Consider the following 17010-nt stretch of genomic DNA (forward strand, 5'->3'; position numbering starts at 1 on the left):
GTTTTGTTTAGTTAGAGGGAGAACTGTGCAATATAAATATAATTTTAGGCAACATCATACTTTGTCTTGCTAAATAGCTTAATTTTTAAGGGTTAATGTCCCACCGAAATAATTTTACAATTTACGAAAATAAAATCACAATAAGCTAGAAGCTATGTAAAAGCTTTTATTAATTTAAGAATGTTTTTATTTAATTTTGCATATCATTGCTAATACAAAATTGAGGTACTGGTTTTACATATAAATTGTTATTCAGAAGGTACGTTTTAGTCGAATGAAATAACAGTTTTAAACTCCAAATGTAATGAAGTTTAAATTTTGTGGAAACTGGATCTCTTCAGAGCGCAGCTTAAATCAATCTAATTAAATTGCTTATCAGTTAAATTAATTAATTTTGAACTAAAAATGTAATAATAAAATATAGAAGATAAAAATGATGAAAAAGGGAAAAAAAAACTTATATCATTCACTTGGTTTTCTATTTCTATTATTGCAGGTATGTGCGATAGAATTTCAAGAACAAGCAAAATTATATTATTTTCATACACTTAAAGTTTGATATCCATGGAAAAGTAAAGCCTTACAGTCATTCAATTTTTGGATTACATTCTTTACGGATGAAAGTATATTAAATCTGTATTTTTATTAAAGTATGTGTGAGTGATTACGTGGTCCTTTGCATAGGAAAGAAAGGCGGCAATTAGAGCAACCATATTTTGAATGTATGCAGGCATGCACACAAATATCTGCACTTCATAGTCTGAAAATTTCGAATTTGTGAACTTATGTTTTTACGAATCTGTTGAGTTGTTTAGGTTTTCGTATATTTTTTTCAGCAAAAGATTTCAAATTCTATGTTATCATCTCTAAGTATTTCTCCCTGATACGGAGCGTGCTCAGCAGTCTGACATCCTTATTTTAAAATCTGGATGTTTTAAGATTTTTAGAAAAAAAGATCACAAAATATCGAAAAAATTCAAAGAATAACTTTTAATTTTTGATTACTAAAAAATGAAGTCGCAGAAATATTTATATAAATATACATTGATACTATCTCGAATCTAAGACATGTAGAGTCATTCGATTCATTTGAAGCAGTAGACTTGAATAACAGACTTGAAAAATTACAGGTACTATATTTTTTTTTCCTACATCAGTCTTTAGCAATACGCACTATAAGACTTCTGGGCGTATTGCTTTTATCCCAATAATCCCAATTCTTTTTATCCCAATAAATTTAACCTTGGTAAAGTTGTCAAAATTAAAAGTCATAAAATCAAGTGTAGTGCAAGTTGTCAAATGAAGAAATTCCATTGTTCCACCCAACAGACAAACAAGACAGACATCGTCAGCAACCACACCAATGCGGTGCAAGTGCTGATATAGAGCGTCATGTCCTGTCGAGAGATGAAAATTTGTCATAAAAACTGCACGGAGCATGTCCATTGGGATAGGAGAAAACTCAAGAGTACTTAACACTTTATCATTTGAAAGGAGTTTATACTTTTATTTTAAGAGCTAGTACATTTTCTTCTTTACCTGACATGAAAAATGAGCACTGCCCTCGCCGGGACTCGAACCTGGACCTTTCGAATACGCAGAGCTTCAGAGGCATTCTGAAAGGAGGAAGAAAATACCTTATATACTTCCCCTTTTAAAGCGCAACTGGGATTAAGCGATCCTCTCGCCAAATCCTGGTGGTGAAGAATCTCGTCATCCACCACCACTCGTCATCGTTTAATCTTTTATAAATAGGCGTTTACAGTTCGGGCGCCATTGTATAGACATTAGGTTTTTGTTTTAAAAGCAGAGAGACACGAAGAGACACAATGCCCTCGCCGGGACTCGAACCTGGGACTCTCGAATATGCGCCGAGTGTGCTACCGTTACATCATGAAGGTATGCTGAAAGGAGGGAGGATATACTTTATAGACGACATACGTATAATAAAATTCGTTTCATCTCTGAACTTAAAAAAAAAAAAATATTTTGTTTAAATTTTGTAATTACTTCACTTGAGATGCTACTTTCTGTAAATTCTTTGATTTAGTACAATGTCAGATCTGCCTCATTGTTGGTAAAAGCATTTGAATTTGAAGGTCATTTGAATTGAAAAATTAATATTTCCGAAAAATTGGCTAAATTTGAAAAGATTTGGATAATTTCATGATTAGGTAACAGCAGGCTGGATTGAAATGAGAATTTGAGTTCCTAACGTTACACTATATTCTGTATTCTCATATTTTGTTCTTATTACATATATTTATTATTTTATTTTCCAACAGCAACATTAATCTTTCTCTTTTCATTTCAGCCGAGACAAGTATTAAATAATACCCAAAAGTACCGCGTTTTAGCTCTATATTTTATTTTCGATAATTTATTTCTTTTATTTTTCAACTTCCACAGAGATATTTATTTATTATATTTTATGTTAATAGTGGTGGTAATATTTTATTTTAACGTGCTACGCAGATCGGACGAAAGACTGGCAGTACGAGCAGCTACTTTAGTAAACAAATCGACTGAATATCTCATCAGTATGTGTTTTCACAAAACAGTAATAAGTTACTGTAATTTTTGTAACATTTTTTCTGAAAAGGGGCATTCATTTTTATATGTCAGTGATACCATTATATTTCTTAAAATACAAAAGCAGACATTGTAAAATAATTAGACCTATCTCTATTATTCCACATAATAAGAAATAAACTAAACTAGATCCTACAATGAACCTAGCGAATTCTCGCATAGGCGTGAATAAATTACCAGCACAGAAGAAGGGTGAAAAATAACCCTTTATTAATTCAAACTAATTTAACAGAAGGGCACAGATTTCGTGCGTTACAAAATCACCGACCACTTGCGGTGGGAACTAAAATGTAGAATATAATACAAGTCAAACCTGAAATAAATAGTGCAAGAGCGCACTTATGTTTACACCTAAGAGGTGGACTCACAGAAATCTAACTTGCGTGATACTAATCTGATAAGGCCAAGAGTCTTACTATCGTTTCCGCGAAAAGAAAAACGAAACGGTCGCTTGGCTAGCGAAACAAGCTCTGAATAAACTGAGATATTCACACGTTTAGATAGCACTTCACTTAACTTTAAATTTACATCCTGGCGGGAGAATGTGAGGGGAAGTTGAGAAGTTTAGACCAGGAAATCAAACTTTAAATAAATTTGTTATACAAATTAAGGAAAAACCTACATAACTGCTATTTTGCATAGCTATTTTGATTTTGCTTAGAACTGTGTCTTAAATTGTGCTTTTTAATATTTATTACTTTGTTTACTTTTGAGATTCAAACAATTGTAGTATGGAAAGTAAATTTACTTTACGATATGAGAGAGAAAAACAAACATGTTTTACTTTAATTTTATTTCTTAAATAAAATTTCAATATATTACCATCATTTTGATGAAAATTATTAATGTTATAATGTTCTAAAAAATGTCGACAAATTCACAAATCTCCTAATTAAAAATTTTCTACAGAAACTGAAAAAATAATAATAGAATTTTCAAAAGAGAGATTTTATTAAAATAGAATAAACAATACAATAGTAAAAATAAAATAAGCATTACAATAGTAATAATAAAATTTGCTGTTACAGTTTTTCTTCAGTGGCTTACTTTTCTGGATCCTAAGCATTTTTTTTTTTTAAATTTTAGACTGCAATTTTAATTTCTTAAAACTGTATATACAAGCACATAACTACAACAGTGACTTTTATATTTGGGAGGGGAAAATTATTGCAGATTAATTTCTATTTTAGCATTTGAAAAATGATGTATTTTTTTAGCCTTTGCCACGAAAACGTTCAATAGAAAATTCAAATAAGTCATTTTAAAACAGAACACATACATTATATAAATCCAAATAATAATAATAAATAAATAAAACAAAAATTCGAAGATCAATGCTTTTTGATTCTCAGTTTTAGATATTATATATAGCTTTTAAATTTAGATATCTTGGATCGTCAATTGGCAATCGTTATATGCCAGTTGATAACCACTCCATTCACATGAAGAGTTTATTTATAGATTTTCAACATATGTATACCAGGGGTATAAGCTGACAAAGCCCGATTTGTTTCATGCATTGATAATAATGACATTTCTAGGCAAACATTTGCTGTTATAAATGAGTAAAATATTGCTTAAAATGACAAAACATATTATTTAAACATACTATTGAATAAAGGCTTGCAGCCAATGTGTACCTCGTTAAAAAAACAAGCTTTTTGAAAAAGGCTTTAGATAAAAACACATGCAAAATTGATTAAATTATTCAGGTCTCTGTACCATCCTATGTTTACCTTCACATCCAAAAAATGATCTAAATATATTGCAAAAAATATTTGACGAATATATTTTAGCAAGGACTTTTCTCAATTAGTTTCTTCCGAAACTATATTTAAAATTCATATCCAAACACCTTATTAGGTTCGCTGCTTTTTCTGAATACGTTATTAGTATTATTATCTTCTGAAGACGGAATGGCAGATAGATCTAAATAATTTAATAAACTTTTTTGAGTGTTTAGGAAAGACTTTTTAAGATGCTTTTTTTTTGCTGACAAGCCCTCATTAAATATGAACAGGAAAATTTTTTAATAAAATATCTTTTAAAAAATTGTAAGGTTACCTAAGGTTTTAGATTGAAAGCAGAATTCTTAAAATAAATTTATTCCAAGATAATTTGCTTACCGTAATAAAAAGTAACACAAAGTGAATTAAATTTCGCATTTAGAATAAAGTGAATTAGGTTCATTTGAAGATCTGGAGAAGAATGAAAAATCGTCTTTATCCTACTCTCAGGGAAACAAGTACTTTTTTATAAAGAGTTATAGAATTTTATAAATTACAACAATTCTGCCTTTCACGCTTTATTCAATAATAAACCTTACAATTTTCATTATTTTGCAGATCCTCCAAAACCACCTTTTTTGAAAGTATCCAGCACAACTACTTCCACAATTCAAGTTGAATGGGAAATTGAAGACGGGAAGGATACTCCGGTTTCAGGTAATCCTTTAATTTCAAAATTATGATTCATTTTCAAGTCAAAAAGTAGATGATATCTAAAGATAACCGCAAGTGCAGGATATTTGAAGACAATCCTTTCAACAAAAGTACAAAATGTCGCATCTTTCGCTAAAATGTCAGATATTTTATTTATGATATATTCTTATTGAATTGTTATTCCTGTGCAATAATGAGAGTACTGAAATTGGTGAGTCAATTATTACTCGATAACTCTCGTCACGAAAGCTTGTACAGTTTCAATAGCATCACGCAGGCCTATCATCTGCCGAACGGTAAAAGCTGCTGGATGCTGGTGGTTCGATTCTCTGCGAACAAGCTGACTGCACTGCTGTTTTCGTGGTTTTTCCCCATCTGTAACGTGAAAACAAACCAATTTCTCTTACAATGTAATCCACGAGCAAACCTCCTTTTCCACGTGCTGCCTAATGGAGGAGCATGTACTAAATCTTAAAACAAAATATCATCCACAGCCTTCCTTTTATTTGTTTTCTGTTTTAGGAAAAGAAAAGGAAGATTAATCATAAATTTAATTCATAAGATTTCTAACTTTGTGAAGTGTGCGTTGAGCAATGAGCCTCTATTTATTAGATTGGGATATTTCAGTCTAATTTTAATATTCTTTCAGTAAGAACGCTATATAACGACTTAATACTACTAGATGGTGACCATTGCTCTTCTAGAAATGATTCACCGTAGCTGATGCATTTAAAATCGTAATTGCCAATTAGCATTACTGTGACGGGCAAAAGTTGTTTATTTTTTATTTATTTACAAACGCTGTAGAAACATTAGGTATTTTTTTAAAGCAGGAGAGATGGAAAATGAGCAATGCCCTCGCCGGGACAGCACGGAACACTCGAATATGCGCCGAGTGTGCTCACCACTATACCACGAAGGCATGCTAGCAAGGCGGGAGAAATACCTTATAACGCTTTTGTATTTTGTTCATCATAGAAATATTTGTAATGCATTCTGCATTAGCATGATTCATCATCACTGATGATACAGTCAATGAATTTTTTACTTGTCTACTTATTTCATAACTTGGCAATATTCAATAAAACTCTTTTGTTCCCTTCTAGAGAGAGAAAATCGTGTGCAGTTTTCTTTTTCCATATTTTCAGTAAAAAATAAATTAATTTTGTTTATTTCAAATTCTCTCATCAAACATTTGATGTGATTTCTATTGACAATAATTTCTTCTCGTTCTTTCATTTTATTAGTTTTTCCTTAGCACTTAAGATTTTAACAATTTTATCATGAAATGTAATTAATATTTCGATTCCATTTTGAAAGATTTTATAGCATACGAAAGCTTTTCTAGGCATTTTGCGATCCTTGCCGTAAGTATTAAAAAAAAAAAAAAAAAAAACTGAAATTTTTTCAGATTTTAAATTATGTCCAAAGGGGCGTTTTTTTAACGTTTTGAGTGTTACCTTTATTTATTAAATATCATGTTCTTTGCACTTAAACCATAAAATTCAGTTCAAGAGCAATATCGCAAAATAATGTTAAATTAAGCATATTTTAGAATTTCCGATATACACAGTCTCGCGAGCTGGAGATAAAAGTATTTTTTTATATATATAACGTTGCCATTTCTCGCTTTTAAAGCATTGAGTTTGTAAATCAAAAATTCGTTAAAGTTTTACAAAATATGAAATCTATAATAAAACAAATTCCAAATTTGGGATTTCAGATGCCCATATTCGCAGTAGGATTTCGTCATTCAAAATTCGATGGCTCTATGTACCATTGTTTTATCACAATGCGAGAAATAGACAATCATTTATGCAGATTTTTCATTATTTAATTTCTTCAAATATAATGCAGGACTCTAACATTTTGTGGCAACAGTTTGAAAAGTGAACCGACGTTTATGAGTCCGACGCAAAATGCCAAAACGAAAGCAATAGTCCTTCGGGACTGAAATCCCTTTGGACTAAAAATAAATTAATGCCTAGGTATTTCTCCATTTTTATCTCGTAAAAATTAGTTTATTAATATTCCCATGCATTATTTTTTTTTAATTTGTCCAGACATACAATAAATTTTGTTTAAATCTTGCACGTAAGATTTCATATTTTGCTGCTGATTTTAGGCAGTGAGATATTTATCTTATATAATAGATGTGTATACAATAGATATTCAGCAATATGTATGTGTGATATGTATACAATAGCTATTCAACAATACGTACATTCTTTATTACCTTATTAAATACATTATTTCTTTTGCATCATGCATATGCTTTTCAAAATGCATATTGCATTATTTGTAATTGTATACGTTATCAATTTTATTATACATCCAGGTTTTTTATTCTATTTTGATGTAGCTTTTGAGTAAATATATACCACTGCATGCTGTGAAAATCGTTTTTATTATGACAATGAAATCATAAAGCATAATACTATGATTTTTGGCATTCAGCACACAAATAGTTCAAAGCTTTACAAAAAGATTTGCTCAAATTTTCGCTTCTGTTTGTTATGAAGCAGAAAAAGACTTCCGAAAGCTTTGTTATGTTAATATCTTCGATACTGATTTAGGCTCACGCTGCTGTTCCAGTGTAACAAACACGTAGCGATGTTTGTTTTATATGGAAATGTGAGTTCAACATTTGGAACCCCTTAAACAAGTACGAGAACAGTAATGAGCCATAACATGAATCGAGATGCAGAGGACCTTGGACAAGTGTACATGTGACATAGTGAGTGTGAAACACACATGGCTTTTTTCAGCAACACAATTTTTCTAGCAACCAGCGGCTTTATGTAGTGAGGAAACTCTCTCACCAAGCCATGAATTTAACAGAATTAGGAACTTTAAAAGGAGAACGGGAGAAAAATAAGCGGTGGCAGATGAGAAAGAGGCGTAATTAGCCACAGTACAGCAATTGCACCACTTGGCACAGAGAAATTAAAATTTTATCTTCCACGAGGTACAACAGGAAGCGGATAGTAACAGAGTAAAACCACACATGATGGTGCGTGAAGATTTGGAAATGCGGAAAAACTGTCAGTCAGGTAGGTCATTGAGTCTTCGGGTCATTCAGTGGGTTCCACGATCGCTCATTGACCTATAGACACAATAACGTCTGATAATGATCCAATAACTTTTGCATCCGTTTATTCAGTTTTTGATAAGACGGGGAAGAAGGTGCGTCTCGACGTTTGGCTAGCAATGAAAAATTTCAAGAGACTGTCCATAAGTGCATCTGCAGTACTTACGTACTTACACCTAATGAAACCCTTCCGGGGAAACACTGCAACCAGTTGGGTAGGAATTACCTATAATATTCTATGTCCATATTAAAATATACTCTGTTTATTAGAGCGTTCAGTAATGATCTGTAGTCCAGATCGCTATTAAACGCTCCAGTACTTTCATTTTATTTTGTTTCTTTTGTGAAATGTACGCTATTTATTTAAGAGGTTACTGCGTTTGAAAATATGAATGAAAAAAAAAAAAAAAAAAAAAAAAACTAGCGTATTATAAATACTATATGCTTAGCTTGTTTTCTGTGAGATCATTTTAATACAATTCCCAAAGAACAGAACATGTATCTATACGGTTTGCGAATACTTGTCCCCTGAACCAGAACATTTAAAATCAGATCACCTCATGAAAACATCCCATTATAACAGGGGTTCTCAACCTTTTTTTCCCTGGGCATCTGTTTCACTATTGCTAGAAAATCATTCGACCCTCCTTTCCGAAAAACAAAATATATATATTTCTCTTTATTTGTGTGATTTTTCAATCTGTTTTTTAAACAAAACAAAAAATGTAGGGAATGTTGATACATACAAAACTTTAATAAAAGTAATTTTTTATATTCATAAACAGAAAGTAAACACTTAGCAGATAAATAAAATGTTTAATGCATTTTCCCCCTGAAATCATGAAATTTCCCACGAGGGGAGAATTACCTCTGTTGAAAAACGCTGTAATTTCAAGGGTGAATAAGATTTAAAGTTTCATTCCTAAACTTCATTCGCATTTACTGGAAATGAATGGATTATGATATGAATGAACGTATTTAATTATATTAATTACGAGCTCTATGTAAGAATGTTCATTAAATTACCTTTATTAACTATATGAATATTAATAATAAGAAAGCTGCTCAAATGAGATAGTGGTTAAGGGCGCTGACTGCCGTAACTGAGAGGCCGTGTTCGAATCCCGAAACAGACATGGATGTTTGTAAATGTATAGTGTATATGTGCCATGGGGACACTGTAATTATGCGGAGAGCCGAAAGATGTTGGTAGCAGAAAAGAGGAATACGAGCCCCTTGGACCCGTCCCCACAGGGAGGCTCTTCATCAAAATTGAGTATGGTAATGAGCAAACATCGTACTATCCACCTGTGTGGTGCTAACAGCTCTTGTCAACGACAGGCGCAATCCTGCACTCTATGACACGATGAATTTCGTGGGCTTGGGCTGATGTTGTTGTCAGACAAGTGAGATAACATTCAAATAATAAAAGAGATCTGATATATGTCCTTAGCGATATTTAATTTGTAATGCGAAGTGTAGCTTGTTGCATGTTTAGTTAGAAGCGGAAGAACATTGCTTTATATCAATTGGTAAAAGAAAAACGCAGATTAAAGCAACTGGATTATGCTCTTAGAAACCAACAGATAATTCTTCTATCAAAATGTTACACAGTTTGATTTTCTCATGCACAGAAATAATTAGCCATTTACAAAACGAATTATATCCAAAAATTAAAATAAAATAAAATAAAATAAATAAATAGTTTCTCCTCTAGAATAAATTCCCACTTTCAGTATTGTTACATTTACTTTATAATATTTTATCAAAATATTATTCAGAGCATGCACCTATAAAAATGTACGAGATTTGTTTCATTTTGCATTTATTTCAAATAGAAAAAGCTTATTTTTAATTACTTGCGCAATTTTCTGTTATTCATTTATCTTAATGACTGGAAAGTGTGTAAATTATAAAGAACATAAGAACAATGAACAAAAGATTACGGCGTTCAGCAAATTAGATTTTTAAAAATATATTTCATCAGATTATATTACAATAAACACTGCTTATTAACTATGATCCATAGCAGTGTAGTATGTCTTTTAAGATAGATTAATTATAGATGCTATAAATTGCTTGGAAATAATTATTTAGTCTTAGGCCTCTTTATGTCAAATATTCAGTTAAATTAAAAATATAATTAAATGTTCTATTTGTAATCTCTACTGTTAATACGTATTAAATATGAATATAAGAACTGGTTCTGTAACATGTATTTTCAAAATAAATCCAACGTAACACTAAAGCTGAAATACTATAAAATTAAATATACATATAAATAAATAAATAAATAAATTTAAAAAGAAAATCTTAAAATATAAAGGATTGCTTTTAAAACATATATCTCAAATTATCTAAATTATATTCTAATTCATGTTTTCTATCAAAACGTATGTTAAGAGAAATGAAACTAATAGTTTAAAACTAGTGAAATCATTTTGTCTTTTATTACAACATATTTTATTTTAAGCTCATGATATACCATTAATCATAAAAATATTGAAAACAGTTATTGTATTCCATAGGGTATGTCCTTCATTGGAGGGAGCACGGGTTAGAATGGACTGAAGTTCAGCTTCCTGCTGAAAAATCTAATCATAAATTCACAGGCCTCAATTGTGGAGCTCTGTATCAGTTCTATATTACAGCATTTAACAGTATGGGAAAAGGACAACCTAGTGATGTTATTTCAGCTAAAACAGAAGGTTCTGGTAAGATACTTTTTATAAATTTTTAAATACTTTCTAAACGTTTAAATACATTTTATCGATTTTATAGTTTGGTTTCCTTACGAAGGAAAATTTATAAAGGAATCAGAGAAATGAAACTTCTTAAAATAAGCATACATATATGAACTAAAACATAAGGAATATTTTTCTCAAATACTTGTTGTTTATAACTATTCAGAAAGAATGTTCGGTACCGATTTTACTTAAAGCTAGAATAACTTTCTCAGCAATGAGCCTCAGGGCTCCTTTCTTCAGAGGCATAAATAATCAAATTGTTACTTCTTCGCTACTCAAAATTTGATTTTTCGCCCTGAAGAAGATAATCCTGTGACTTATCGCCCTCGAAATCTGTTGAATTTTATTTAAAATCTGTGCCAACCTCAGGTTGCTTTTTTGTCTAATTTTAAATTTATCATTATAATATTTCTTTTCCGGTATAATTTAAGTGTTGTTTAAATTAATATGCTTTGAATAACTGCTAAAATTGTGCACAATTTGTTCTTTTGACAAACGTATTTAAATAATGGCGAAATTTGTTCTATTATTGATTATGTAAAACAATTGTTGAAATATTTTTTGAAATACCAGAGATTCAAATCTTACGCAATAGATGGCAGCACTAAAAGGTATGTATACTGAATGCAAATGCGAAGAAATATGTTACTGCTTTTCCAACAGATGGCAGCACTAATGTTCCTAGACTGCTTTGGAATTTAAAAATGTTGATTTAGCATTACAATAATAATAACAATGAAAGAACAAATTAACTATTTATTATGAATAAATAACCAAGTATTTTCTCCTATAATGCCTTCATAGGAGAAAATATTGGTTCTTCTGTGATGCCTTCATCACTATTTTTTTTTTTTTTTTAAATTTATTTATTTATTTTTTTTTTTTTTAATTTTTTTTATTCAACATATATTTATTTCCTTTCTGGTTGTAAATGCTTCTAAATTTTATTTTAAAAGCATGACGTTTTGAGAAACTCAAATTTCCTTTTTCGATGTTGAATCATAAAAGGATATTCAAAAATTGTTTAAAGCGTTTAATCTTAAACAAAACCTAATAAACATATTATGAATATCAATACTGTATGTATTTGGTGTCACACACCATCCTGTGTCAGTCCATTCTTGAAAAGGCAGTTCCGCTTATTAATAATAAGTTCTAAAATATTAGGGCATACATTTTTTTACCACTGAGGTGAATTCAATATAAAAATAAAACTTATATAAAATTTTATATAAGTTTATATAAAATTTTAATTTTAATTTTCCATACTGATATGTTAATGAGAGAAGACACCAAGCAATTCTGCGCAAAGGTAAATAAAAATAATGCATGGCATTAGGAATTTCTGTCCAAAATTAAAGTAATGCTCATAAAAATGCTCATAAAAAATATAAACTAGATAGATTTTTAAGTAGACACATTTTAAATTGTTAAAAAATTAATACAGATTAAGTGCGATTATTATTAATGTATTTTGTATTATCTTTCTTAAAAAGTTCAATTTATAGGGTGATTACAGATCGTTAAACTTCGAAAATATGCTAAAGACCTTAAGCTTCGCGAAATGGCAACATTTCTGTGCGCTGATTAATCGGACCGTTGCAATGAAAATAAATTAAAGAATTAAATTGTCATGCAATGGCAAGACTTGCTATACTTTCAAAGGAGTACATGAAATGTTAAATGCATGGTAACGTAACTTACGATTTTGGACAAAAAACGAATTTTGAAAAAAAAAAAAAAATCTTTTTAACAATTCAGCTTTAGAAGATATTAACATCATTGCAATATTATAAATACTTAACAATTTATGCATATAATAATTTAACAATACAAAAAAATAATAACAATAAAATAATTATAAAAGAAACACGATAATCACACTGTCTTACAGTTTGTTTTTGCTTCGTTATAAATGTCAAATAAATGGAGAAATTTGAATGGATAGATGTTGAAGCACAGAATAAAAGGTACACAATGAAGAGAAAACTTGGAAGATGTATTGAGCTATAAGCACAACTGAGGATTAATCGTTACCCCTTCCAGAAAATGTATATTTTTGAGAATCTTTACGATAAAAAAAGAAGCAACAAACAGTAGTCTAACTAGGCCAAGGAGCAGAAGCGAAATGTGATATGTTCAGGACAAAATCTTAATTCAGAGGGATTAGATATCTTAATTCAGATTGGATTTAGATATTTTGTTTGGCTAATGAATAAAGCCTCGAAATTATTATTGGCTGTTCGTGTTTTATTTCTCAAAACGATTTACATCACCAGCTTTAATTAAAAGTCTTATAATATGGATTAATCTGGAAATGACACAGTCCAGAAAAGTTTATTATAAACAATAACTACCTTTAGAATTGAAAGGACAATTACATAAAGACTGTTTCAATTTAATTTAGAATTTTAAAATTTTGATTTAAGCAACTTTTTTATCTTACACACATATCTATACCTATATCTGTCTGTCTGTCTACGTATGTATGCATCTATCTATGTAAATCTATATCTGTCTATCTACCTACCTCTCTCTTTACGCACACATATATATAGACAAAATAGTAAAAAAATTCTTAACAAAAACCACAAAGACAAAAAAGAAATTAAATTTAAAACCAATAATTTCCCTAAATCTCTCAATAAAAAATTCAAAAAATGAAAAAAAAAAAAAAAAAAAAAAAAAAAAAAAAAAACCATCAAATCAATGCTTTTAAGGCAGAAGAAATCCCTAAAACTACGGTAATACGTAAAAATACATATAATAGGAAAAGGAATACAAGTACATTCTGATTCAACGTTATCAAGGCGTCACTTGGAGGAAACGTCACTTCACAAACCATATAAGACGTCACTTGTAGGAAACATATAGTATATGATTGAATTTTTTCAGTACCATGACCTGGTTACTGCACTGGCTTTCCATATCTTCAGTTCTATAGATTAAAACAGCAAAACGAAAAAAAAGGTGATATTATTTTCGCGAAACGAGAAAACTCCACCTCCATATCAAAATCTTTCATTAATATTTGTGAAGTGATATCTTTCGCGAAATTTCCTTCGGATTTGCTGGCATCCGAAAAGTCTTCTACGGTTTAATTTTAAAAATATCAGTAGCAGTATCTCATGCATGTACTTTGAAGAACATCAACAGATTAGCGGTAAGTCCGTTGAATACTGGTAATTCGTTCAGTTTTCTAATCCGGGCGAACGCCTTAGCTGCAAGTGAATTTCCGTAGATTTTTCTAGAGTGCAAGATAAATACGAGCCTGTTTTCCTTAAAACGTCCCTCATGAATGAATATCTTCCTGTCTGCAGATATTTAATATTCCTCAGTTTGTTTCTAGAAGTTTGACTCGCTGTACTACAACTACTGTATTCGGATATCGCGCAATATGAGTTTGTAAATTTCGGTGAAGTCTGCAAAGTGTTGTCATTGTAAAGTACATTTATAATGTGTACTATTGTAAGTGTAGGTTGCGCTGGAAAATAATTTGAGTATCTTAAATAATGTAAAAATTATATAAATTATGTAATTATATCCCGAACCACAATGACTATATATTACAATGTAAGTTGATGTATTATCTAATGCTAGATATGCAGGGACGCGAGACAATACAACACAACCTGTTTGCAGATTGATGGTCTCTCCATCTCACGTCAACTGTCAACTGCAACTGTAGCCAGATAGCCCTGTAGTGTTTTGTCATTTTGCTTAAGTTATCCTAATCTGTGTGTTTTCTTGCCCAATTTGTGAGGTAGCAATTATAACCAAATATTCGAAGGAAATAAAGTGCTGGCCAAAAAAGAAAATCCGTCTTTCGTCTGGTTACGATTAATAGCAATATTTGCAACCTTAGGGGGGCCCATGCTTCATATTTCAATCATATGTTATTTATTTATTTATTTATTTATTTATTTTTGAATTTTTGAATTTTCCGCTTTTTATATGGTTTTGTTCGTTTTTTTTTACCTTTTCAGAATAGGCGATATATTAAGGTTTGCCTCAACTGTAAATGTTCTTTTACCGCAATAATACCTTTCGAGTAGGAATAACATCATCTTTAATCTTATTCCGGCACTGTATAACTGTTTTACCTGCAATATTATGACTTAAGCAGGGAAATTCAGCTGTGTAAATTATGTGTGTATGTGTGTAATATGTAACAGCATATCATATATGTGGATGCATATACTTTTAATTTTTCTCCTTTAAAAATACTAATACTGGTAATTTTGACGTCATGCTATTATTTTTCCGGTTGAAGCAAGGTCTTAATTAGAGAGGATATTCGCTCAACAATTAATTCTAAAACATGTATTATTTTGAAGTGCTCATATCGATAACCCATTCTTGTACCTACCGATTTACATCTTAAATTCCAAGACGAGAAATGTTTCAGTGCTTCTAGCAGTGGACGAAGCTTTGCGAAAACACATTAATAATAAAGACTGCTTTAAGGGACATATGTGTAAATTGCAATGTAATTGCTTAAAATTAAGACGAATTTTTTTAACCCTTCATACATTGCTTCTTCAGAGTGCTGAAATATTGAAGCGTGATGCAGATTTCATTGATTGATAAATTAGTTGATACTGAAAAAATATTACTCACTAAAATCATTTACTTTAATATGAGCTAATGCGATGCAAATATTCGAAATAAATGTTTTGAAACCACAAACTATACAAAAGATGGCATTTTAAAAGTTTGTTTTATGCTGAAAGCAACGTACTGTTGGCTGACTTTTTTTAAAAATTTCCCCAGGTTTATAATAAATCTTTTAACGAAAAAATGAGATTATCCTTATTTATAATAACAAAATAATTACCGACATAAAAATGTTTATTTAATTAATTATCTTGCTAATGTAAATTATACTAACTATGAATGTCTATCTCTGTAGTATTAAACAAATTTAATTCTGTGATACTTTTCATGAACAGATTGTCTAAATTTCTGCTGAATACAAAACAAGCTAGCCAGTTTTTTAACATCCGAGAGCACACATTTTCATTTCCACTTAGATACCTATGAAAAATATTGTTTTCTGTCTAAAGTGTTGTCAATACATTCTCTTTTATGTTTAGTACATATTCGTACCGTATTTGCAAACTGCAGGGGTTTCTGTGATCGGAATATCTGCTAGAGTGAAGTAGATAATTTCGTTCCTTAATTTTCACCCTCCAAAAAAAGCTTGCACTGTAATCGTCCATTACTGTTTAATTTAATTTGCATAATGTATGAATATCATTATAAAAAGATAGGTTCCCATTTTTGAAAACTAATTTGATAATATTAAAATAAAAATTTAATAAGTTTTTTAAGTTAAAAACTGGAAAAACAGATTCCAAGGTTTTTATTATTATTATTATTATTATTATTATTATTATTATTATTATTATTATTATTACATTAAAAGAGAAATTTAAAAAAAAACCTCCTAAATATAGGATGTTTTATTCGATACTCAAAAAAAAAAAAAAAAAAAAAAAAAAAATCCCACCATATGAGATTTGCCAACCCACGAGCCATAATATGCATTCCCGCTTGCCTAGTTACAAATAGGCATTTCTTAGCTGATACATTATTGGGTAGTTTTGTAAAAGCCAATTTAAGTGAGGTAATCTCTATAAAGAGGAAGACCTGCCAACTCAATCGGCATAATTTTTGGTTTGACATTTTTATTATATAGATGCTTACATAAGTATTTTATATTATTAAAAAAAAGCTCAGTTTTTTTACTATAAAACTTAAAGTGCAGTTTTCAGAGCCTACGATGAAATCATAAAAATAAGAGTTTAAATATTTAGAGTTTCTTTAGCTGTAAATTAGCAGTTCGACATTATTCCAGTTTTCCATGCAGTAATTATTCTATGCTATTTTTTCGTCTAAACGCTAAATAAGTTAAATAAACAGAAGTGAAAAAAATTGTATTAATCCATTATGAATCAATAAAATTTAGGACAATTATTTTGTTATTGTTATTAATATCCCAGCAAACTGTAATAAAGTGTATGGCTTCCATTATTATATTAAAAAGGATAATGATTGGGACTCGGAAATTTTCAGTCAATTAAAACTGAAAATGAAAACAATTACAAGTGACTTGTGCTGCCATCTAGTGTCATTG

At 30.1% G+C, this 17010-nt stretch overlaps 1 protein-coding gene across 1 annotated transcript in view; it reads left to right on the forward strand.

The window, feature by feature from the left end:
- Positions 1-17010, forward strand: part of LOC118193455 (cell adhesion molecule Dscam1-like) — an 809657-nt gene that overhangs the window by 704672 nt on the left and 87975 nt on the right. The window contains exons 20-21 of the mRNA XM_085823336.1: positions 4938-5036; positions 10653-10838. Of these exons, the coding sequence (XP_085679462.1) occupies positions 4938-5036; positions 10653-10838 (285 nt within the window). The remainder of the gene's footprint in view (positions 1-4937; positions 5037-10652; positions 10839-17010) is intronic.

The sequence above is a fragment of the Stegodyphus dumicola genome, chromosome 9 (genome assembly GCF_044657685.1).
Source record: "Stegodyphus dumicola isolate Sdum_Otavi_A_Nest chromosome 9, ASM4465768v1".
NCBI classification, from domain to species: Eukaryota; Metazoa; Arthropoda; class Arachnida; order Araneae; family Eresidae; genus Stegodyphus; species Stegodyphus dumicola.